Raw genomic sequence first — 25,787 nt, 5'->3', positions numbered from 1 at the left:
CCTCTCTTTCTCTCTCTATCTCTCTCTCTTGCCCTCTCTCTCTCTCTTTCTTTCTCTTTCTTTCTTTCTCTCTCTCTCTTTCTTTCTCTCTCTCTTTCTTTCTCTCTCGCCCCTCTCTTTCTCTCTCTCTATCTCTCTCTCTTGCCCTCTCTCTCTCTTGCCCTCTCTCTCTCTTTCTTTCTCTCTCTCTCTCTCGACCCCCTCTATCTCTCTTGCCCTCTCTCTTTCTTTCTTTCTCTTTCTTTCTCTCGCTAGCTTTTTCTCTCTCACCCCCTCTCTCTCACCCCTCTCTCTCTCCTCTCTCTCTGCCCTCTCTCAATCTCTCTCTCTCCTCCCTCCTCTCTTTCGCTCTCCTTCCTCCTCTCTCGCCCCTCTCCCTCCCTCCTCTCTCGCTTCCTCTCCCTCCTCCTCTCTCCCCTCTCTCTCTGCCCTCTCTCTCTTTCTCTCGCCCTCTCTCTCTTTCTCTCGCCTCTCTCTCTCTCGCCCTCTCTCTCTCCCCCTCCCTCGCTCCTCCTCCCTTGCTCCCTCTCTCTCCCCTCTCTCTCTCTCTCTCTCTCTCTCTCTCTCTCTCTCTCTCGCCCTCTCTCACTCTCTCTCTCTCTCTCACTCTCTCCCTCCCTCCCTCTCTCGCCCTCTCTCTTTCTTTCTCCCTCTCTCTTTCTTTCTCTTTCTTTCTCTCTTTATTTCTCTCTTTCTCTCTCCCTCTCTTGCTCTCTTTATCTATCTATCTCTCTCTCGCCCTCTATCTCTCACTCACTCACTCCCTCTATCTCTCTCACCCCCTCTCTCTCTCTCGCCCCTCTCTTTCTCTCTCTCTATCTCTCTCTCTTGCCCTCTCTCTCTCTTTCTTTCTCTTTCTTTCTTTCTCTCTCTCTCTTTCTTTCTCTCTCTCTTTCTTTCTCTCTCTCTTTCTTTCTCGCCCTCTCTCTCTTGCTCTCTCTCTCGCCCTCTCTCTCTCTTGCTCTCTCTCGCCCTCTCTCTCTCGCCCTCTCTCTCTCGCCCTCTTTCTCTCCCTCTCTTCTTTTCTGTTCTCTCTCTCTCCCCTCTCTCTCTCTCCACCATAACCCCTCCTCGCTCCTCGCTCCCTCGTCCTCCTCTCTCTCTCTCTCTCTCTCTCTCTCTCTCTCTCTCTCTCTCTCTCTCTCTCTCTCTCGCCCTCTCTCACTCTCTCTCTCTCACTCTCTCCCTCCCTCTCTCGCCCTCTCTCTCTTTCTTTCTCCCTCTCTCTTTCTTTCTCTTTCTTTCTCTCTTTATTTCTCTCTTTCTCTCTCCCTCTCTTCTCTCTTTATCTATCTATCTCTCTCTCCCCTCTCTCTCTCCTCCTCCTCCCTCTATCTCTCTCACCCCTCTCTCTCTCTCCCCTCTCTTTCTCTCTCTCTATCTCTCTCTCTTGCCCTCTCTCTCTCTTTCTTTCTCTTTCTTTCTTTCTCTCTCTCTCTTTCTTTCTCTCTCTCTTTCTTTCTCTCTCGCCCCTCTCTTTCTCTCTCTCTATCTCTCTCTCTTGCCCTCTCTCTCTCTTGCCCTCTCTCTCTCTTTCTTTCTCTCTCTCTCTCTCGACCCCCTCTATCTCTCTTGCCCTCTCTCTTTCTTTCTTTCTCTTTCTTTCTCTCGCTCTCTCTTTCTCTCTCACCCCCTCTCTCTCACCCCCTCTCTCTCTCGCCCTCTCTCTCGCCCTCTCTCAATCTCTCTCTCTCCCTCCCTCCTCTCTCTCTCGCTCTCCTTCCTCCTCTCTCCCCTCTCCCTTCCTCCTCTCTCGCCCGCTCTCCCTCCCTCCTCTCTCGCCCGCTCTCCCTCCCTCCTCTCTCGCCCGCTCTCCCTCCCTCCTCTCTCGCCCGCTCTCCCTCCCTCCTCTCTCCCTCTCTCGTCTCTTCTCTCCCTCTCGCCGCTCTCTCTCTCCCTCTCGCCGCTCTCTCCTCTCGCTCTCTCTCCCTCTCTCGCTTTCGCTCTCTCTCTCTCCCCCCTCCCTCTCTCTCTCTCGCCCCCCTCTCTCTCTCTCTTTATCTCTCTCGCTCTCGCTCTCTCTCTCGCCCTCTCTCTCTCTTGCCTTCTCTTTCTTTCTCTCACCCCCTCTCTCTCACCCCTCTCTCTCTCCCCCATCTCTCTCTCGCCCTCTCTCTCTCCCCTCTCTCTCTCTCCCTCCCTCCTCTCTCGCCCGCTCTCTTGCCCGCTCTCTCGCACGCTCTCTCGCCCGCTCTCTCTCTTGCCCTCTCTCTCTTTCTTTCTCTCGCTCTCTCTCTCTCACCCCCCTCTCTCTCACCCCCTCTCTCTCACCCCCTCTCTCTCACGCCCTCTCTCTCTCGCCCTCTCTCTCTTGCCCTCTCTCTCAATCTCTCTCTCTCTCCCTCCCTCCTCTCTCGCCCGCTCTCTCGCCCCCTCTCTTGCCCCCTCTCTCGCCCTCTCTCTCGCTCTCTCTCCCTCTTTCGCTCTCTCTCTCGCTCTCTCTCCCTCTTTCGCTCTCTCTCTCCCTCTCTCGCTTTCGCGCTCTCTCTCTCCCTCTCTCGCTTTCGCTCTCTCTCTCTCCCTCTCTCGCTTTCGCTCTCTCTCTCCCTCTCTCGCTTTCGCTCTCTCTCTCTCCCTCTCTCGCTTTTGCTCTCTCTCTCTCCCTCTCTCGCTTTCGCTCTCTCTCTCCCTCTCTCGCTTTCTCTCCCCTCTTTTCGTCTCTCTCTTTCCCCCCTCTCTTGCCTCTCTCTCGCCCCCCTCTCTCGCTTCTCTCTCTGCCCCCTCTCTGCCCTCTCTCTCCCCCCTCTCTCGCTCTCTCTATCTTCCCCCTCTCTCCTCTCTCTCTTGCCCCCCTCTCTCGCCCTCTCTCTCCCCCTTTCAGCCTCTCTCTCCGCCCCCCCTGTCTCCTCTCTCTCTCGCCCCCCCTTTCCCCTCTCTCTCTCGCTTCCCTCTCTCTCTTGCTCTCTCTCTCCTCCTCTCTCTCTCTTGCTCTCTCTCACCCTCTCTCTCTCTTTCTCTCTCTCTCGCCCTCTCTCTCCCCCTCTCTCTTTCTCGCTCTCTCCCTCCCTCCCGCTCTCTTGCTCTCTCCCTCGCGCTCTCGGTCCCTCGCCCTCTCTCTCGCCCTCTCTCCTCACTCTCCTCTCTCCCTCCCTCCTCCCTCTCTCTCTCCTCTTTCTCTCTCTCTCTCTCTCTCTCTCTCTCTCTCTCTCTCGCCCTCTCTCTCTCACTCACTCACTCCCTCTATCTCTCTCACCCCCTCTCTCTCTCTCGCCCCTCTCTTTCTCTCTCTCTATCTCTCTCTCTTGCCCTCTCTCTCTCTTTCTTTCTCTTTCTTTCTTTCTCTCTCTCTCTTTCTTTCTCTCTCTCTTTCTTTCTCTCTCGCCCCTCTCTTTCTCTCTCTCTATCTCTCTCTCTTGCCCTCTCTCTCTCTTGCCCTCTCTCTCTCTTGCCCTCTCTCTTTCTTTCTTTCTCTTTCTTTCTCTCGCTCTCTCTTTCTCTCTCACCCCCTCTCTCTCACCCCCTCTCTCTCTCGCCCTCTCTCTCGCCCTCTCTCAATCTCTCTCTCTCCCTCCCTCCTCTCTCGCCCGCTCTCCCTTCCTCCTCTCTCGCCCGCTCTCCCTCCCTCCTCTCTCGCCCGCTCTCCCTCCCTCCTCTCTCGCCCGCTCTCCCTCCCTCCTCTCTCGCCCGCTCTCCCTCCCTCCTCTCTCGCCCGCTCTCTCGCCCGCTCTCTCGCCCGCTCTCTCTCTCCCTCTCGCCCGCTCTCTCTCCCTCTCGCCCGCTCTCTCCCTCTCTCTCGCTCTCTCTCCCTCTCTCGCTTTCGCTCTCTCTCTCTCCCCCCTCCGCTCTCTCTCTCTCGCCCCCCCTCTCTCTCTCTCTTTGCTCTCTCTCCTCTCTCTCTCCCTCTCTCTCTCTTGCCTTCTCTTTCTTTCTCTCTCACCCCCTCTCTCTCACCCCTCTCTCTCTCCCCTCTCTCTCTCGCCCTCTCTCTCTCGCCCTCTCTCTCTCTCTCCCTCCCTCCTCTCTCGCCCCCTCTCTTGCCCCTCTCTCCACCTCTCTCTCCTCTCTCTCTTCCCTCTCTTTCTCTTTCTTTCTCTCACCCCCTCTCTCTCACCCCTCTCTCTCACCCCCTCTCTCTCCCCCTCTCTCTCTTCCCTCTCTCTCTTGCCCTCTCTCTCAATCTCTCTCTCTCTCCCTCCCTCCTCTCTCTCCTCTCTCGCCCCCCTCTCTTGCCCCCTCTCTCCCCTCTCTCTCCTCTCTCTCCCTCTTTCGCTCTCTCTCTCGCTCTCTCTCCCTCTGCTCTCTCTCCCTCTCTCGCTTTTCTCTCTCTCCCTCTCTGTTTCGCTCTCTCTCTCTCTCTCTCTCGCTCTCTCTCTCTCCCTCTCTCCTTTGCGCTCTCTCTCTCTCCCTCTTGCTTTGCTCTCTCTCTCCCTCTCTCCTGCTCTCTCTCTCCCTCTCTCGCTTTCTCTCCTCTGCTGCTCTCTCTCTCTCCCTCCCCTCTCTCTCTCTCTCCCTCTCTCTCTCTCTCTCCGCCCCCCTCTCTAAGCCCTCTCTCTCGCCCCTCTCTCACTCTCTCTCGCCCCCCTCTCTCTCTCTCTCTCCCCCCTCTACCCTCTCTCTCGCCCCCCCTCTCTCGCCCTCTCTCTCGCCCCCCTTTCGCCCTCTCTCTTGCCCCCCCTCTCTCGCTCTCTCTCTCGCCCCCCTTTCGCCCTCTCTCTCTCGCCCTCTCTCTCTTGCTCTCTCTCTCGCCCTCTCTCTCTCTTGCTCTCTCTCACCCTCTCTCTCTCTTTCTCTCTCTCTCGCCCTCTCTCTCCCCCGCTCTCTCTTTCTCGCTCTCTCCCTCCCTCCCGCTCTCTTGCTCTCTCCCTCGCGCTCTCGGTCCCTCGCCCTCTCTCTCACCCTCTCTCACTCACACTCTCACTCTCTCCCTCCCTCCCTCTCTCTCTCGCCCTCTTTCACTCTCTCTCTCTCTCTCTCTCTCTCTCTCTCTCTCTCTCTCTCTCTCTCTCTCTCTCTCTCTCTCTCTCTCTCTCTCTCTCTCTCTCTCCAGGGCCACTTGGGAGCTTCTGGAAAAGAAGGGAAACAAGGAATGAAGGGAGCAAAGGTAAGGATGTGGAACACTCAACAACACTCAACTCATTAATGAAATATGGAGAAAAAAAGTTCCCCAAAAAGAAAAGGCTACTACTTTGTATTCAACGATCATACAGTACACCACACATGTCAGTTTTACTCAGTTTTGTTTTCCTCACCACCTTGTCATTCTCCCCCCCTCTCTCCTTCCTTTAGGGGGCCAATGGGGCTGAGGGTCTGGTGGGGAAGAAAGGGCCAGTGGGGCCCCAGGGACATTCAGGGAAGCCTGGCCCAGAGGGCCTCCGAGGGATCCCAGGCCCTGGGGTGAGTCCCTCTCTCCTCTCCTCTCCTTACTCTAACTCAAACAGACATCTCCCTCTACTGTAGCCTGTGGGTCTGGCTGCTCCACTGATGATTTCTCCCTAATTTGTTTAGTATAAACTGTCATTGGTTTACTATCAACATGCATGGTGCATCTCAGTACAACCAGCAACAAGGCTTGGGGACATATTGTCATATGACCTTCAGTAACCCCAGTCATTGTTGGATCCCTTCACTAATTGATTAACCCCTATCTGTGTTTTAATTTGCAGGGAGAGCAAGGGTTAAACGGCCCCCCAGGCCAGACGGGACCCTCTGGACCCATGGTAAGACCCCCACGCTTATTACATGTTCATATGTCAACCTACTGTATTGTTATTGCCCCTCTTTCACATAACATACGGTAGCCCTTAAAGGGTCAATTCCAGTGATGCTGTACGTCAATGACGTTTCACCCATGTGTAACCATGTAGTGTAAATGTGATCTCGTGTTGTTCCCAGGGCCCCCCAGGACTGCCAGGTTTGAACGGAGACCCAGGCAGGAAGGGAGATAAGGGTCATGGTGGTCTGATCGGTCTGATCGGACCTCCAGGAGAGCTGGGAGAGAAGGGAGACAGAGGCCTGCCCGGAAATCAGGGCACACAAGGAACCAAAGGAGACGGGGGTAAGGGTGGCCTCCCTGGCCCTACCGGCCCCCCAGGACCCCCTGGACTTTCTGTAAGTGCCCCCTCCTCCGTCCCCCCACCCCACTCAACTCTTCATAGTTGGCTTTGCTTGACTCTGATATTACTTTTCCTATTTCAAAATGACCTCTCTTTCCCTGTTAGGGTGCAGTTGGTGAGAGAGGATCCAAGGGAGACCTGGTGAGTCCAGTCATCTGACTGTATCTCCACATTGTCATTCCTCTCCTTACACACCCGCCTATAGCTAGCAGCTGCCAGGAGTATATGCTGCCAGACAAGCCGTTGTCTCGCCAAATTAACCATCGTTCAGCCTAATTTTCTACATTGTGTTTTTTAAATGTGTTTTGGCTTTAAAAGCATGCCCATACAGTGATGTATTGTTCCTGTGGGTACAGTGTATTTTAATAGGATTTAGTGGTGCGGTGTGATATGAGAAGTACCATAGTGTGTCATCTAGAGAGCAGGGGCTTTGGCCACAGACTGCTGATGCACAGAGCTGGATAATCCTATAAACTCTAGAACAATATCTGCCAGGATCAAAGAGGGATTTGGCAAACTGGTGTGAGAGTCGCTCCAGGTGACCGGATGATTGAAGCAGGATTTTGTTCCACTCTTTTCTTCAGGGCGCCATCGGACCCCAAGGAGACACTGGACCCGCCGGATCTCCTGGTCCCCCTGTAAGTCCTCCACACACACACCTCCCTACCTCTACACTTCTTATCCACCCCATCTTTCTCTTTCTGTTTCTCTCCGTCCCCTCTTTTCCTTCTCATCACCTGTTGTTGTTCAACCACACACACCTCCATGCCTCTCCTTCCCCCCATCTTTCTCTCTTTCTTTCTGCCTCTCCCAGTCACCGTTATTTCTTGTCATCTATCTATCTTCCACTTGTGTTCCTTCCCTCCAGGGTCCGCTTGCCACCATGGTCCAGCCGCTGCCCATCAGAGACCACGAGGGCCGGAGGAAAAGGAAGAGGCACTCTAGGATGGTGCAAGGAGGCGCAGCTCCCTATGAGGAGGTGGAGATGAAGATGGATCTGGAGCAGGAGTTCCTGCAGGCAGACCAACCCATGCTGGAGGAGGCAGAGGGCATGGAGGAGGTGTTTGCCTCCCTCACCTCCATGAAGACAGAGGTGGAGCTGATGAGGAAGCCCCTGGGGACCTTTGAGAGCCCCGCCCGCACCTGCAAGGAGCTCATGATGATCCAGCCTGACTACAAAAATGGTCAGCACATCACCTCATCACCCTCGTATCACACATATGCCCCCTCATCACCCTGCATTGGCACTCATATTGATGTGGACATGTACAGTGCCTATAGAAAGTCTACACCCCCTTGAACTTTCAAAAACAATATATAACTAAAATATAAAGTATTCACCCCCTTTGTTTAGGCAAGCCTAAATTAGTTCAGAAGTAAAATTTGGCTTAACAAATCACATAATAAGTTACATGGACTCACTCTGTGTGAAATAATAGGGGTTGACATGATTTTTGAATGACTACCCCTTCCTCTGTCCCCCATACATACAACAAATGTAAAGTCCCTCAGTCAAGTATTGAATTTCAAGCACAGATGAAACTACAAAGACCAGGGAGCTTTTCGAAAGTCTCATAAAGAAGGGCAGTGATTGGTAGATGGTTAACAATAACAAATCAGACATTGAATATATCTTTAAGCATGGTCAAGTAAATAATTATGCTATGGATAATGTACAGTGCATTCAGAAAATATTCAGACCCCTTGACTTTTTCCAAAAAAAATTACGTTACAGCCTTATTCTAAAATTGATTACATTGTTCCCCCCATCAATCTACACACAACACCAAGTAATAACAAAGCAAAAACAGGTTTTTAGAAATTGCAAAAAATTAATTAAAATATTTACATAAGTATTCAGACCCTTTACTCAGTACTTTGTTGAAGCACCTTTGGCAGCGATTAGAGCCACGAGACTTCTTGGGTATGACGCTACAAGCTTGGCACACCTGTATTTGGGGAGTTTCTCCCATTCTTCTCTGCTGGTCCTCTCAAGCTCTGTCAGGTTGGATGGGGAGCGTCGCTTCACAGCTATTTTCAGGTCTCTCCAGAAATGTTTGATCGAGTTCAAGTCTGGGCTCTGGCTGGGCCACTCAAGGACATTCAGAGACTTGTCCCGAAGCCAATCCTGCGTTGTCTTGGCTGTGTGCTTAGGTTTGTTGTCCTGTTGGAAGGTGAACATTCGCCTCAGTCCGAGGTCCTGAGCGCTCTGGAGCAGGTTTTCATCAAGGATCTCTCTGTACTTTGCTCCATTAATCTTTCCCTCGATCCTGACTAGTCTCTCAGTCCATGCCGCTGAAAAACATCCCCACAGCATGGTGCTGCCACCACCATGCTTCACCGTAGGGATGATGCCAGGTTTCCTCCAGACGTGACACTTGGCATTCAGGCTAAAGAGTTCAATCTTGGTTTCATCAGACCAGAGAATCTTGTTTCTCATGGTCTGAGAGTCCTTTAGGTCCTTTTGGCAAACTCCAAGCGGGCTGTCATGTGCCTTTTACTGAGGTGTGGCTTCCATCTGGCCACTCTACCATAAAGGCCTGATTGGTGGAGTGCTGCAGAGATGGTTGTCCTTCTGGAAGGTTCTCCCATCTCCACAGAGGAACTCTGGAGCTCTGTCAGAGTGACCTTTGGGTTCTTGGTCACCTCCCTGACCAAGGCCCTTCTCCCCCGATTGCTCAGTTTGGCCGGGCAGCCAGCTCTAGGAAGAGTCTTGGTGGTTCCAAACTTCTTACATTTAAAAATGATGGAAGCCACTGTTTTCTTGGGGACCTTCAACGCTGTAGACATTTTTTGGTACCCTTCCCCAGATCTGTGCCACGACACAAATATTCCAAGACATACATATGTGTGCAACAAGGCACTAAAGTAATACTGCAAAATAACCACAGCAAATGAATACACTTTTTGGCCTAAATGCGCAAAGCCTTATGTTTGGGAAAAATCCAACACAACACATCACTGAGAAACTGCCTCTTTATTTTCATGCATGGTGGTGGCTGCATCATGTTATGGCTATGCTTGACATCAGCAAAGATTGGAGTTTTTCAGGATAAAAAGAAACGTGATGAAGCACAGGCAAAATCCTAGAAAACCTGCTTCAGTCTGCTTTACACCAGACACTGGGAGAGGAATTCACCTTTCAGCAGGACAATAACCTAAAACACAAGGCCAAATCTACACTGGAGTTGCTTACCAAGAAGACGTTCCTGAGTGGCCTAGTTACAGTTTTGACTGAAATCTGCTTGAAAATCTATGGCAAGACATGAAAATTGCTGTCTAGCCATGATCCCCAACACCTTGAAAGAGCTTGAAGAATTCCGAAAAGAAAAATTGGCAAATATTGCACAATACAGGTGTGCAAAGCTCATATGAGACTTACCCTAGAGGACTCACAGCTGTAATCACTGCCAAAGGTGTTTATACTGTAACACGTTGTCACGATCGTCGGGTACAGAGGACCAAGGCGCAGCGTGAACGGTGAACATATTTATTAAATAATGATAACAACACGAACACGAACACGAACAAAAACAACAAACGATAACGTGACGTCCTCGGTCTAACACAAACCACACTGGAACAAGATCCCACAACCACTGTGGGAAAACAGGCTGTCTAAATATGGTTCCCAATCAGAGACAACCAGCAACAGCTGACACTCGTTGCCTCTGATTGAGAACCATTCTGGCCAACATAGAAATACAACAACTAGAAACGAAAAACAAATGAAAACTCACACCCTGGCTCAACATACTAGAGTCCCCAGAGCCAGGGCGTGACAGTACCCCCCAAAGGGCGCGGACTCTGACCGCGCCAACCAAACACCACAGGGGAGGGACCGGGTGGGCACTCCGCCTTGGCGGCGGATCCGGCTCGGGCATGATCCCCACTCCCTCTCTAACCCCCAAAGTACCCCTGGTCCGGTCTGGCCCTGCTGACCGGAGCTGGACTGCACACTGGTGGGCGGATTGCTCTAGCTCCGGCGTGAAGCAGCTGACCCGTGCCGAACCAGGCACCGGTGGAACAGGCACGGGCTGTGCCGGACTGACGGCGCACACCACTGGCATGGTGTGGGGGCAGAGCAGGCCGAGCCGGGCTGACGAAAGCGCACCCCTGACTTGGTGCGGGGAGCAGGAGCGGGCCGGACCGGGCTGACGAGCGCACCACTGACTTGGTGCGGGGAGCAGGAGCGAGCCGGACCGGGCTGACGAAGCGCACCACTGACTTGGTGCGGGGAGCAGGAGCGGGCCGGACTGGGCTGACGATGCGCACCATAGGCTTGGTGCGTGGAGCAGGAACAGGCCGGGCCGGGCTGACGACGCGCACCACAGGCTCGATGCGAGGAACAGGCCGGACCGTACTGGGGACACACACCACTGGCCCTACGCAGGGATCAGGAACGGGCCGGACCGGACTGGTAACACACCCCAGTACCTCTCGCCGTGCCTCTACACTTTCCCTCTCCTCTGTGACCAGTGGCCCCCTTAACCTGGCGGCCTCCTCTGCAACCCCGCTGGACCGCTCTATAGCGGCCTCCTGCTGCCCCGTCGTCCACGGCGTGAGCCCCCCCCTAAAAAAATTCTGGGGGTCTCTCCTCCCCGTGGGCCAGGCCCAGCCGAGGTTGATGTCCTTTAGTGATACCTCTGGCGCTGGCTCCTGGACACGCTGCTTGGTCCAGTGTTGGTGGGATCTTCTGTCACGATCGTCGGGTACAGAGGACCAAGGCGCAGCGTGAACGGTGAACATATTTATTAAATAATGATAACAACACGAACAAAAACAACAAACGATAACGTGACGTCCTCGGTCTAACACAAACCACACTGGAACAAGATCCCACAACCACTGTGGGAAAACAGGCTGTCTAAATATGGTTCCCAATCAGAGACAACCAGCAACAGCTGACACTCGTTGCCTCTGATTGAAAACCATTCTGGCCAACATAGAAATACAACAACTAGAAACGAAAAACAAATGAAAACTCACACCCTGGCTCAACATACTAGAGTCCCCAGAGCCAGGGCGTGACACATGTATTGATTCTGAAAGTTGAATATTTATCTAATCAAGGTATATTAGTATTTTATTTTTTATTATTCTTAAAAAATATATTTAAAAAAATTCTTCACTTTGACATTATTTTGTGTAGATCGTTGACAAAAAAATGACAATTAAATCCATTTTAATCCCACTTTGTAACACAATCAAATGTGAAGAAATCCAAGGGGGGTGTAGACTTTCTATAGGCACTGTATTTGATTGTGCAAATGAGCCACCAGATCCTCCAATAGCCAGTATAATTCCCTGTTACATCATACTATGTCATGTCTTCCCCTTTCTCTTGCCTGGTCTGCTGTCCCATATTGAAATGACACCCCTGTCTCTGTCTCCGTCCCTGTCCCTGTCCCAGGTGACTACTGGATTGATCCCAACCAGGGCTGTCACAGGGACTCCATCAAGGTCTTATGTAACTTCACAGCTGAGGGAGAGACCTGTCTCTACCCTGACAAGAGGATTGAAACTGTGAGTCTCAAACTACCTTGATGTCTGCTCACATCAACCTAACTAGAACACTGGAGTAGTGTACAGAACATATTCACTGGCCTCAGACCAACTGGTGTTTTACAGATGCGCAGATCTTCATTTGACCATATTTTTCACCGCAGGAAAATAATCCAGCAGCAACAGGAAATGTGAATTATTATGTGGATTATAATTCATGGATTTTTTTTTTAGGGGTTAATAGTTTTTTTGTAAGATTTTTCATTACGGCAAATCAAGTCTGAAATTTTAAAGTGGAAATTACAAACGTTAGAAGCCTTTAAAGACCTTGAATACACTACAATTTGTATTTCCTGCTGCAGGAAAATTCTCCGCAACAAGAGTGATCAAATTAAGATAGCAGATCTGTACATCCTCAGAAGCCTGTGTTACAGAGATTCCTTGTTCCCTTCTCTATTCTTGTGAACAGGTGAAGCTAGCAGCCTGGAACAAAGAGAAGCCAGGAAGCTGGTTCAGCCAATACAGGAAAGGCAAACAGGTACTGACCACTTTCAACTGCTGCCATTCATTTAAGTGTTTCCAAACACCAGCTAGATTGTATTCATTTAGATGGAGTGCATTTGAATAATAATCATGTGTATAATTGAGTAGATGTGGATGTATGAGCATGTGCGTGATTGAACCAACTGTCTAATTGAGTGTTAATGTACAGGACCAGTCAAAAGTTTGGACACACCTACTCATTCAAGGGTTTTTCTTTATTTTTACTATTTTCTACATTGTAGAATGATAGTGAAGACATCAAAACTATGAAATAACACATATGGAATCATGTAGTAACCAAAAAAGTATTAAACAAATCAAAATATATTTTATATTTGAGATTCTTCAAAGTAGCCACCCTTTGCCTTGATGATAGCTTTGCACACTCTTGGCATTCTCTCAACCAGCTTCACCTGGAATGCTTTTCCAACAATCTTGAAGAAGTTCCCTCATATGCTGAGCACTCGTTGGCTGCTTTTCCTGATGCAGCACTTCATCATTCTCATTCTTGGTCAAAAATCCCTTACACAGCCTCAAGGTGTGTTTTGGGTCATTGTACTGTTGAAAAACAAATGATAGTCCCACTAAGCGCAAACCAGATGGGATGGTGTATCGCTGCAGAATGCTGTGGTAGCCATGCTGGTTAAGTGTGCTTTGAATTCTAAATAAATCACAGACAGTGTCACCAGCAAGGCACCCCCACACCATCACATCTCCTCCTCCATGCTTCACGGTGGGAACCACACATGCGGAGATCATCCGTTCACCTACTCTGCGTCTCACAAAGACACAGCGGTTGGAACCAAAAATCTCAAATTTGGACTCATCAACCAAGGGACAGATTTCGACCGGTCTAATGTCCATTGCTCGTGTTTCTTGGCCCAAGCAAGTTTCTTCTTATTATTGGTGTCCTTTAGTAGTGGTTTCTTTGCAGCAATTCGACCATGAAGGCCTGATTCACGCTGTCTCCTCTGAACAGTTGATGTTTAATTTTTTTTTCTCCTTTTTTTTTCTTTTTTTTCTAGGGCGTAGATCAGCTTTAATCTTGCAGATAGATTGTAACTTCCATCAATGTAATTGTCTGCATCACTTCCAATCCCCCATATGTTTTTTGTTTTTTCTCGCATATATACATACATACGCACGCACGCACGCACATACATACATACGCACGCACATACGCACGCACATACGCACGCACATACACATACGCACGCACATACATACATATATGCACATACATACATATACGCACATACATACATATACGCACATACATACATATATGCACATACATACGTATACAGTGGGGAGAACAAGTGGTCCTCTGTAGCTCAGTTGGTAGAGCACGGCGCTTGTAACGCCAGGGTAGTGGGTTCGATCCCCGGGGCCACCCATACACAAAAATGTATGCACGCATGACTAAGTCGCTTTGGATAAAAGCATCTGCTAAATGGCTTATTATTATTAAGTATTTGATACACTGCCGATTTTGCAGATTTTCCTACTTACAAAGCATGTAGAGGTCTGTCATTTTTATCATAGGTACACTTCAACTGTGAGAGACGGAATCTAAAACAAAAATCCAGAAAATCACATTGTATGATTTTTAAGTAATTAATTTGCATTTTATTGCATGACATAAGTATTTGATACATCAGAAAGGCAGAACTTAATATTTGGTACAGAAACCTTTGTTTGCAATTACAGAGATCATACGTTTCCTGTAGGTCTTGACCAGGTTTGCACACACTGCAGCAGGGATTTTGGCCCACTCCTCCATACAGACCTTCTCCAGATCCTTCATGTTTCGGGGCTGTCGCTGGGCAATATGGACTTTCAACTCCCTCCAAATATTTTCTATTGGGTTCAGGTCTGGAGACTGGCTAGGCCACTCCAGGACCTTGAGATGCTTCTTACGGAGCCACTCCTTAGTTGCCCTGGCTGTGTGTTTTGGGTCGTTGTCATGCTGGAAGACCCAGCCACGACCCATCTTCAATGCTCTTACTGAGGGAAGGAGGTTGTTGGCCAAGATCTCGCGATACATGGCCCCATCCATCCTCCCCTCAATATGGTGCAGTCGTCCTGTCCCCTTTGCAGAAAAGCATCCCCAAAGAATGATGTTTCCACCTCCATGCTTCACGGTTGGTATGGTGTTCTTGGGGTTGTACTCATTCTTCTCCCTCCAAACACAGCGAGTGGAGTTTAGACCAAAAAGCTCTATTTTTGTCTCATCAGACCACATGACCTTCTCCCATTCCTCCTCTGGATCATCCAGATGGTCATTGGCAAACTTCAGACGGGCCTGGACATGCGCTGGCTTGAGCAGGGGGACCTTGCGTGCGCTGCAGGATTTTAATCCATGACGGCGTAGTGTGTTACTAATGGTTTTCTTTGAGACTGTGGTCCCAGCTCTCTTCAGGTCATTGACCAGGTCCTGCCGTGTAGTTCTGGGCTGATCCCTCACCTCCCCCTTGATCATTGATGCTCCACGAGGTGAGAACTTGCATGGAGCCCCAGACTGAGGATGATTGACCGTCATCTTGAACTTCTTCCATTTTCTAATAATTGCGCCAACAGTTGTTGCCTTCTCACCAAGCTGCTTGCCTATTGTCCTGTAGCCCATCCCAGCCTTGTGCAGGTCTACAATTTTATCCCTCATGTCCTTACACAGCTCTCTGGTCTTGGCCATTGTGGAGAGGTTGGAGTCTGTTTGATTGAGTGTGTGGACAGGTGTCTTTTATACAGGTAGCGAGTTCAAACATGTGCAGTTAATACAGGTAATGAGTGGAGAACAGGAGGGCTTCTTAAAGAAAAACTAACAGGTCTGTGAGAGCCGGAATTCTTACTGGTTGGTAGGTGATCAAATACTTATGTCATGCAATAAAATGCAAATTAATTACTTAAAAATCATACAATGTGATTTTCTGGATTTTTGGATTCCATCCCTCACAGTTGAAGTGTACCTATGATAAAAAGTACAGACCTCTACATGCTTTGTAAGTAGGAAAACGGCAGTGTATCAAATACTTGTTCTCCCCCACTGTATATATATATATACAGTGGGGCAAAAAAGTATTTAGTCAGCCACTATTTGTGCAAGTTCTCCCACTTAAAAAGATGAGAGAGGCCTGTAATTTTCATCATAGGTACACGTCAACTATGAAAGACAAATTGAGAAAAAAATCCAGAAAATCACATTGTAGGATTTTTATGAATTTATTAGCAAATTATGGTGGAAAATAAGTATTTGGTCACCTACAAACAAGCAAGATTTCTGGCTCTCACAGACCTGTAACTTCTTCTTTAAGAGGCTCCTCTGTCCTCCACTCGTTACCTGTATTAATGGCATCTGTTTGAACTTGTTATCAGTATAAAAGACACCTGTCCACAACCTCAAACAGTCACACTCCAAACTCCACTATGGCCAAGACCAAAGAGCTGACAAAGGACACCAAAAACAAAATTGTAGACCTGCACCAGGCTGGGAAGACTGAATCTGCAATAGGTAAGCAGCTTGGTTTGAAGAAATCAACTGTGGGAGCAATTATTAGGAAATGGAAGACATACAAGACCACTGATAATCTCCCTCGATCTGGGGCTCCACGCAAGATCTCACCCCGTGGGGTCAAAATGATCACAAGAACAGTGAGCAAAAATCCCAGAACCACACGGGGGGACCTAGTGAATGACCTGCAGAGAGCTGGGACCAGCAACTAAAGCCTACCATCAGTAACACACTACGCCCGCCAGGGACTCAAATCCTGCAGTGCGAGACGTGTCCCCCTGCTTAAGCCAGTACATGTCCAGGCCCGTCTGAAGTGCATTTGGATGATCCAGAAGAGGATTGGGAGAATGTCGTATGGTCAGATGAAACCAAAATATAACTTTTTGGTAAAAACTCAACTCGTCGTGTTTGGAGGACAAAGAATGCTGAGTTGCATCCAAAGAACACCATACCTACTGTGAAGTATGGGGGTGGAAACATCATGCTTTGGGGCTGTTTTTCTGCAAAGGGACCAGGACGACTGATCCGTGTAAAGGAACGAATGAATGGGGCCATGTATCGTGAGATTTTGAGTGAAAACCTCCTTCCATCAGCAAGGGCATTGAAGATAAAACGTGGCTGGGTCTTTCAGCATGACAATGATCCCAAACACACCGCCCGGGCAACGAAGGAGTGGCTTCGTAAGAAGCATTTCAAGGTCCTGGAGTGGCCTAGCCTGTCTCCTGATCTCAACCCCATAGAAAATCTTTGGAGGGAGTTGAAAGTCTGTGTTGCCCAGCGACAGCCCCAAAACATCACTGCTCCAGAGGAGATCTGCATGGAGGAATGGGCCAAAATACCAGCAACAGTGTGTGAAAACCTTGTGAAGACTTACAGAAAACGTTTGACCTGTGTCATTGCCAACAAAGGGTATATAACAAAATATTGAGAAACTTTTGTTATTGACCAAATACTTATTTTCCACCATAATTTGCAAATAAATTCATTAAAAATCCTACAATGTGATTTTCTGGAATTTTTTTTCTCATTTTGTCTGTCATAGTTGACGTGTACCTATGATGAAAATTACAGGCCTCTCTCATCTTTTTAAGTGGGAGAACTTGCACAATTGGTGGCTGACTAAATACTTTTTTCCCCCACTGTATATACATACATACATACATACATACATACATACATACATACATACATACATACATACATACATACATACATACATACATACATACATACATACATACATACATACATATCCTTTAAAAATATATATATTTCCCTTTATTACTTTCCAACCCCACCATCCCTTCCCTAATTGGAGTAAACTAGTGATAATATGGACTTGGTATTTTACCAAATAGGGCTATCTTCTGTATACCACCCCTACCTTGTCACAACACAACTGATTGGCTCAAACACATTAAGAAGGAAAGAAATTCCACAAATTATCTTTTAACAAGGCACACCTGTTAATTTAAATGCATTCCAGGTGACTACCTCATGAAGCTGGTTGAGAGAATACCAAGAGTTTGCAAAGCTGTCATCAAGGCAAAGGGTGGCTACTTTAAAGAATCTCAAATATAAAATATATTTTGATTTGTTTAACACTTTTTTGGTTACTACATGATTCCATATGTGTTATTTCATAGTTTTGATGTCTTCACTATTATTCTACAATGTAGAAAATAGTAAAAATAAAGAAAAACCCTTGAATGAGTATGTGTGTCCAAACTTTTGACTGGTACTGTATGTACCCATGTATTATATCTGTGTTCTCTGCCTGCAGTAGTGAGTGAGTCACACAGAGCTATTGGCAGCAGTGGGCTCTCATTGAAGAGCATTCAGAGCTTTGAGCACTGGCCTTTCATGTGCACCTGACCAGACATCCCTTAACACAGAGATAATCACTTCTCTGCCAGCCAATGCCTCTCACTGACTCTTTCACACCCATGCCATTGTGTCCTTTTCTTTCTTTTTTTCTTTTTTCTTTTTTTCTTTTTATCTTATCTTTTTTCTTTTTTCTATCTTTCTTTTTTTCTCACTGACTCTCTCTTTCTCTCCGACTCTCTTATTCTGACTCTCTAGGCAAATTACTGTAACCTTTGTCCCCTCCTCTCCTCGTACATTTATTAATGAAACACGGGTTGTGAGATTTCTAAGAGAGAGAAAAGGTTCATGATAACACAATTGGCATAGCCTTCCTCTGTTCACCAGGGTGGATATAGTGCTCTGTCGCCAGCATTAACTCTGTCAGCTTGGTTTTGTGTTAACCACTGCTGCTGCCCTGCAACCTGTATAACAGAGTCATAACTGGAAGCCTATGTGGAATTCAGTGTCTTTAATGCCATTAGTGGCCAGGAAAACCTCTAGGCCTTCAAAGGCTATAGGTAGAGCCCAGGGGTTTTCCTGCCCAGGTTATTTGGTCATGGAAAAACTCCTGGCCCTAACCATTCTTGATTGGATTTATATAGTGCTTTACCAGATGCTCTACTACATTAGATACAGTGGGGGGAAAAAAGTATTTAGTCAGCCACCAATTGTGCAAGTTCTCCCACTTAAAAAGATGAGAGAGGCCTGTAATTTTCATCATAGGTACACGTCAACTATGACAGACAAATTGAGAAAAAAAATCCAGAAAATCACTTTGTAGGATTTTTTATGAATTTATTTGCAAATTATGGTGGAAAATAAGTATTTGGTCACCTACAAACAAGCAAGATTTCTGGCTCTCACAGAACTGTAACTTCTTCTTTAAGAGGCTCCTCTGTCCTCCACTCGTTACCTGTATTAATGGCACCTGTTTGAACTTGTTATCAGTATAAAAGACACCTGTCCACAACCTCAAACAGTCACACTCCAAACTCCACTATGGCCAAGACCAAAGAGCTGTCAAAGGACACCAGAAACAAAATTGTAGACATGCACCAGGCTGGGAAGACTGAATCTGCAATAGGTAAGCAGCTTGGTTTGAAGAAATCAACTGTGGGAGCAATTATTAGGAAATGGAAGACATACAAGACCACTGATAATCTCCCTCGATCTGGGGCTCCACGCAAGATCTCACCCTGTGGGGTCAAAATGATCACAAGAACGGTGAGAAAAAATCCCAGAACCACACGGGGGGACCTAGTGAATGACCTGCAGAGAGCTGGGACCAAAGTAACAAAGACTACCATCAGTAACACACTACGCCACCAGGGACTCAAATCCTGCAGTGCCAGACGTGTCCCCCTGCTTAAGCCAGTACATGTCCAGGCCCGTCTGAAGTTTGCTAGAGTGCATTTGGATGATCCAGAAGAGGATTGGGAGAATGTCATATGGTCAGATGAAACCAAAATATTACTTTTTGGTAAAAACTCACCTCGTCGTGTTTGGAGGACAAAGAATGCTGAGTTGCATCCAAAGAACACCATACCCACTGTGAAGCATGGGGGTGGAAACATCATGCTTTGGGGCTGTTTTTCTGCAAAGGGACCAGGACGACTGATCCGTGCAAAGGAAAGAATGAATGGGGCCATGTATCGTGAGATTTTGAGTGAAAACCTCCTTCCATCAGCAAGGGCATTGAAGATGAAACGTGGCTGGGTCTTTCAGCATGACAATGATCCCAAACACACCGCCCTGGCAACGAAGGAGTGGCTTCGTAAGAAGCATTTCAAGGTCCTGGAGTGGCCTAGCCAGTCTCCAGATCTCAACCCCATAGAACATCTTTGGAGGGAGTTGAAAGTCTGTGTTGCCCAACGACAGCCCCAAAACATCACTGCTCTAGAGGAGATCTGCATGGAGGAATGGGCCAAAATACCAGCAACAGTGTGTTAAGACTTACAGAAAACGTTTGACCTGTGTCATTGCCAACAAAGGGTATATAACAAAGTATTGAGAAGCTTTTGTTATTGACCAAATACTTATTTTCCACCATAATTTGCAAATAAATTCATAAAAAATCCTACAATGTGATTTTCTGGATTTTTTTTCTCTCATTTTGTCTGTCATAGTTGATGTGTACCTATGATGAAAATTACAGGCCTCTCTCATCTTTTTAAGTGGGAGAACTTGCACAATTGGTGGCTGACTAAATACTTTTTTCCCCACCATATGTGGCTGACATGGTCATTTTTTTTTTTTGTCATATCCAATTACAATCTTGTCTCATCGCTGCAACTCCCCAACGGGCTCGGGAGAGGCGAAGGTCGAGTCATGCGTCCTCCGAAACATGACCCGCCAAACCGCGCTCCTTAACCCGGAAGCCAACACTGTTCAACTGACGACCAAATTCAGCCTGTAGGCGCCGGGCCCTCCACAAGGAGTCGCTAGAGCACGATGAGCCAAGTAAAGCCCCCCCGGCCAAACCCTCCCCTAACCCGGACGACGCTGGGCCAATTGTGCGCCGCCCTATGGGATTCCCGGTCACGGGATCGAAGCCAGGTCTGTAGTGACGTCTAAAGCCCTGCGATATAGTGCCTTAGACCGCTGCGCCACTCGGGAAGCCCATTGAGAGTTGTTTCTTTCCCCTGGTCCATTTCTCATGCAGTGATTCTGATTGGAACCCGGTTGGTTCAAGTGGTCTGTTAATGTGGTTCATATCTGGTCTAGTTCTCATTCAGTGACTCTGACATGCTGTGTGTCTCTGGACCAGTTCAAGTACAATGACTCTGACATGCTGTGTGTCTCTGGACCAGTTCCAGTACAGTGACTCTGATGGGAACCCGGTCCACGTGGTCCAGCTGACCTTCCTGAAGCTGCTGAGTGCCACGGCCAGACAGACCTTCACCTACTCCTGCCAGAACTCTGCCGGCTGGTTCGACAGCGCCACCCGCAGCCACCAGCATGCCCTACGCTTCCGGGGCAGCAACGACGAAGAGATGAGCCAGGCCAAGAGCCCCTTCATCCAGGCAACACACGACGGATGCCAGGTAGGTGCCATGCAGAGACAAAGGAAAATGAATGAATGACTGAATTAATGTAATTGGTGCTAATGTTTTGATCAATGCTAATGTTTTGACCAATATTTTGTCAGCTGCTGTTTGATTCGATAAGGCCATGCAGCTGGTCACAATCAGATCAGTTCATCATATGATATCTGTGTATGGTTAGATAGGATCGGAGTTGGAATGAAAGCTAGCAAGTTAGTAGGCACAGTGGATCCTCAACTCTGCTGTCTTTTTGTTTGTCTCTGGTGTAGCTCCGTAAGGGTCAGGAGCGGACAGTCCTGGAGATCGACTCCCCCAGAGCAGAGCTGCTGCCAGTCATAGACGTGGCCCCCTCGGACTTTGGAAACGGCAACCAAAAGTTTGGCTTCCACGTGGGACCAGTATGTTACAACGGTTAACTAACGTTGTCTCAACCAACCAAGGAATGACCGGACCTGACCTGCACAACAACTTACCAATGAAAGAAACTGTACTTCACTGTTGTTTCCACACACAATATGTATTATTATATGTTCAAATATGTGGTGGGTTTGTGGCATATGTTATAAGACTCTCAAACAGCCAATGAGATGTGAGGTTTCATTGTTTCCGTGACAATAACAACCAATGGCGAGTAGAGGAGCAAAGGCAAGGAGGAACGAAGCACATTTATCAAAGGGAATTCATCCAATTAGATATATTTCATTTATAGTGTTTTTTTTCTTCATCGTCATTCTTTCCTTTGCTCACCTTTTGAGTGTGCTGTAATTAGATTCACTAGAAGAAGTCTCTTGTTCCACTTGACAACAACCAATTGAAAAAGACAGGCAGATCCCTCCCATGTTGAGGCATGGGGTTAGCCTGTCATCTGTGGTATGGGTCAGTTGAGTGGCACCGTCTTTGTCAGGCCTGGGATGCAGATGAGATGAGTTGCTACCTGAGGGATTATGATGAGAGTGGAGTGGAATTAGCAGGAGACACTATCTGGCATACTCATTTGCATGCCTGGATTTCAGTAGGATAATATCATATTGCAGTATAATGACATCAGCTCTTGTTAACTGGTGGTGTACCGCAGTATCTACAGTTGTAGGATCTTAATTTGAGCCAGTTTGTTTCAGCAGGAAAATAATCATGCAGTAACATGAAATGCAAATTATTATGTGGATTATAATTAATGGACATTTTTGTTGGGGTTGATACATTTTCCATTATGGAAAATCAAGTCTGATATTCCAAAGTGGAAATTACAAACTTCAGAAGCCTTTTTAAACCTCAAATACACTACAAGTTTTATATTTCCTGCATTGCAGGAAAGTCCTCCTGTAACAGGGTGATCAAGTTAAGATCCTACATCTGTAGCATGCCAATTCCATACTAGTCTATTTAATCTATCCACATTCCCTGTGTTAGTTAGAACGTTGAATATATAATAGAAATGATAGCTTTGCTCAGTGCTTACCCTTCAACTGCAGATGACTTACTGAATGACCTTGAGTAGTGCACACAGTACCATGTTACTAGTAGTCTATTGAGCCCAATGGTTACTTGAACGGAGAAGGTTGCTTTCCTTATTGGACTGGTTTACTCTACACGCCTGACGATAATATGACTTTCCGGCCTTCCATGTTTTCGTTGCCTATTTGTGTCAGTTTGGCCTTCATTTTATTACGGAAAACAAGCATACTGTATTCCAGGCCTTAATGGTTGAGCTGGAGCTGTTTCAGCCCGAGAATGAGTTTCAGAGCATGTTGTTCTTAGAGGATATAAACAGTGTTTTCTCCAGTCCTCCATTTGTCTGTTACATCAAGGAGCATTTCACATGTCTTTGTTTTCAAGCATCTTTTAAAAAGTACCATTATTATCCAGTGTCCTGTTCTCCACCTCAGTCATGTATTTGTTTATTTGTTTTATATGTGTTGTAATTTTTATGATGTATTTTGTTATAATGTGTGGTGCTAAAGAAAATGTTTTGGTTTTGTGTCACCTACGTTTGTGTTGTGTCTTGAGGAAGGATGAGGGAGAAACAGTGCAATTATTGGTGCTCCAAAAGCCGTGCATGATGGGTAAGGAATGCTCTCTGAGCCAGGGAGTATCATATCGTACTGTAGTACTGTACACTACAGTACACACACTAACCTGCTGTATGGTAGTCAGGTTACAGTACCAGTGGTAGGTTAGGGGTAAGTTACACGTTTTCGCTTTAAGCGTTAAAACTTCCCAGACAACCGTTGTTACAACGTAGTGCCTTTACATCTCTACAACATCTCCCCAACATAACCTGCAGGCTGGTCTCCCAGCCTGTATACATAAACAGTACAGGCAGTTTATCAGCTTACTCCTCCTCACACTGTCTTTTAGTATTTAAACAATTCAGTACAGTAAAATTCCCAGCCCCGTCCTGCCACCCCCTGTGTATAGTATCTGTTGTACTAAGTTTATATACTGTACAGTTATTCTAAGGACTTGAGTATGAATAATGTGTTTGTGAAGAGTGAATAAAAAAAAAACGATGTTAAAAAGACTCTAGGCTGTATCTGGGAGAGGGACAGAGAGAGAGAGTAGTTTGTATCGGACTCTCACCACTCAGTGTAATAGACAAACAAGTCTCTTCATTACTGCCTAGTTCTGCAACATTCACTCAATGAGCTTGCAATCAACATCCCACCACAGCAGATGTAATCAACTCTGATTGGATTCCCAGTTCATTTATTTCAATTAGCTGGTGTTTCATTCCTCCAGAGGGAAACAGAAGAGAGATGCTAGCCTGGGAGGGAGGAAAGGACGAGAGCGGTAATGAAACAGTTCTGGATAAGGAAAACAGCCATTGAGCATTGCCCAGAACTGTCCAGTGTGTGTGTGAGAGAGAGAGGGCAAAGAGGGTGAGAGAGAGAGAGGCAGAGAGGAGGATACTGTTAAGAGAATTTCTATCTCTAATTCAACCTAAGCTTGAATCATTACCAGAGGTTGTAAGGCTCTGGTTTTAATCATAAATGATTCAAGGTCCACAACCAGCAAGAATGATCTGTATTTTTATTCATGGAGAGCTCTGGCGCCAAAACCCATACACTCCTGTTTTATACCTCTTGACACACAAAGGCACTTTGCTCCGCCCACCTTTAGGAGGCTTTCTTAAACAGTTTCCACCTTCTCCTTCACCCTGGAATGTTTAGTCTCGCCCCCCTCTGTTAGTGGGTTGATACTACATTATAATTATAACACAGTTTACACATTTATACTGTATTTGGGGTGAAATCCTTTAGTCATTATTCTTAAAATACAAATTAATCTAACAGATACACAGAACAGACACTGCCGTATTGTTGGCTCTTGCTATAACACTGTCTGGTTGGCTGAAAAAACACACTGTCACATCTTCCTCTTGCTGGCTCTCCTCTCACCTTTATTCAGACATAATATATTCTCTCTCTCTCTCTCTCTCTCTCTCTCTCTCTCTCGCTCTCTCTCTCTCTCTCTCTCTCTCTCTCTCTCTCTCTCTCTCTCTCTCTCTCTCTCTCTCTCTCTCTCTCTCTCTCTCTCTCTCTCTCTCTCTCTCTCTCTCTCTCTCTCTCTCTCTCTCTCTCTCTCTCTCTCTCTCTCTCTCTCTCTCTCTCTCTCTCTCTCTCTCTCTCACACACACACACACGTTCTCTCACATACCCAAAAAGCAAGGCCACCAGTCCTCTATGGGGACTAGTCCTCAAGGTTAGCGTCAATGCAGAATAAAGGTTACAGTACATTTCTCTCCTTTCTGCTCTCTTCAACTCAATTGAATTTTAACCACAGTGTAAGCTCCTGGCTGGGAAAGGTCAGACCTAGCTGCTGCCTCAGAATAATGATCAAGCAAAGTGCATCATGACCATCGATAGGCTAATATACTATGCTGTAGGATCTGGGTAGAATGAATCACTATGCTGTAGGATCTGGGTAGAATCAATCACTATGCTGTTGAATCTGTGTAGAATCAATCACTATGCTGTTGAATCTGGGTAGAATCAATCACTATGCTGTTGAATCTGGGTACAATCAATCACTATGCTGTTGAATCTGGGTAGAATCAATCACTATGCTGTTGAATCTGGGTAGAATCAATCACTATGCTGTTGAACCTGGGTACAATCAATCACTATGCTGTTGAATCTGAGTAGAATCTATCACTATGCTGTTGAATCTGGTGCTGCCATTGGATCTTTGTATCTCTGATGTCCTCTATTCTCCCCAACCCATTGACCATGTTGCTTTGTTGAGCAGAGAAGATAGTAAGATAGTATCTCCTGTATTGTATCTCTTTATCTTCTGTATCTATGTAGGACTATTTCTGTCTGATACCCTCTGATCTCTGGGCTCGCTTTGCTGTCCTGTGATCTGTACGAGCGATGCTGACCTATATCTACGTATAGATCTGATGTGCTGTGATCTTTAGGCTTTGTATTCATCTGGCTCTGTTCTATATTGTATCTCTGCTCAGCTTTGGGCCTGTAGAAGAGAGTGTAGTGCAGGGTTGATGAGCCATGTTTCTCCTCCTGTATTTAGGTTCTGGAGTAGACTAATTCTCCAGTCCCTAATGCACACTACTGTAACAAGATATTATTTCATTCATCTCTTTCATTCTCTCTCCATCTCTCACTAGTCTCATTACTCTGTGGCTGGAGCTTGACTTCTCTTTCTCCCTCACTCCCTTTAACCGTCTTTCTTTCTCCCGCTCTCTCTCTCTTTCCTCTCTCTCTCTATCCTCTCTTTCCCTGCCCCCAGCTTTCCTCTCTCTCTCTCTCCTCTCTTTCCCTGCCCCCAGCTTTCCCCTCCTATGCATCGCAGTGACGTTGATTGTAACTTGGCTGAACATGTCACCAAGTCAGTGTCAGAGATTAACATATTAAACAGGCATTTAGATTAATTAGAGAGTGAACACAGAGATACAGTGGGGAGAACAAGTATTTGATACACTGCCGATTTTGCAGGTTTTCCTACTTACAAAGCATGTAGAGGACTGTAATTTTTATCATAGGTACACTTCAACTGTGAGAGATGGAATCTTAAACAAAAATGCAGAAAATCACACTGTATGATTTTTAAGTAATTAATTTGCATTTTATTGCATGACATAAGTATTTGATCACCTACCAACCAGTAAGAATTCCGGCTCTCACAGACCTGTTAGTTTTTCTTTAAGAAGCCCTCCTGTTCTCCACTCATTACCTGTATTAACTGCACCTGTTTAAACTCGTTACCTGTATAAAAGACACCTGTCCACACACTCAATCAAACAGACTC

The 25,787-nt window shown here is 47.0% G+C and overlaps 1 protein-coding gene across 1 annotated transcript in view; it reads left to right on the top strand.

Moving 5' to 3' along the window:
- Nucleotides 1-21,679, top strand: part of LOC121569063 (collagen alpha-1(XI) chain) — a 97,456-nt gene extending 75,777 nt beyond the window's left edge. The window contains exons 54-64 of the mRNA XM_041879682.2: nucleotides 4,988-5,041; nucleotides 5,227-5,334; nucleotides 5,604-5,657; nucleotides 5,833-6,048; nucleotides 6,159-6,194; nucleotides 6,638-6,691; nucleotides 6,922-7,237; nucleotides 11,467-11,579; nucleotides 12,028-12,096; nucleotides 20,286-20,519; nucleotides 20,789-21,679. Coding sequence (XP_041735616.2) covers nucleotides 4,988-5,041; nucleotides 5,227-5,334; nucleotides 5,604-5,657; nucleotides 5,833-6,048; nucleotides 6,159-6,194; nucleotides 6,638-6,691; nucleotides 6,922-7,237; nucleotides 11,467-11,579; nucleotides 12,028-12,096; nucleotides 20,286-20,519; nucleotides 20,789-20,935 — 1,401 coding nt within the window. The 3' untranslated portion in view covers nucleotides 20,936-21,679. The remainder of the gene's footprint in view (nucleotides 1-4,987; nucleotides 5,042-5,226; nucleotides 5,335-5,603; nucleotides 5,658-5,832; nucleotides 6,049-6,158; nucleotides 6,195-6,637; nucleotides 6,692-6,921; nucleotides 7,238-11,466; nucleotides 11,580-12,027; nucleotides 12,097-20,285; nucleotides 20,520-20,788) is intronic.
- The last annotated feature ends 4,108 nt before the right edge of the window (nucleotides 21,680-25,787 follow it).

This window comes from Coregonus clupeaformis, unplaced genomic scaffold, assembly GCF_020615455.1.
Source record: "Coregonus clupeaformis isolate EN_2021a unplaced genomic scaffold, ASM2061545v1 scaf0057, whole genome shotgun sequence".
In the NCBI taxonomy this organism is placed as follows: domain Eukaryota; kingdom Metazoa; phylum Chordata; class Actinopteri; order Salmoniformes; family Salmonidae; genus Coregonus; species Coregonus clupeaformis.
This window is presented reverse-complemented; position numbering and strand designations above follow the sequence as displayed.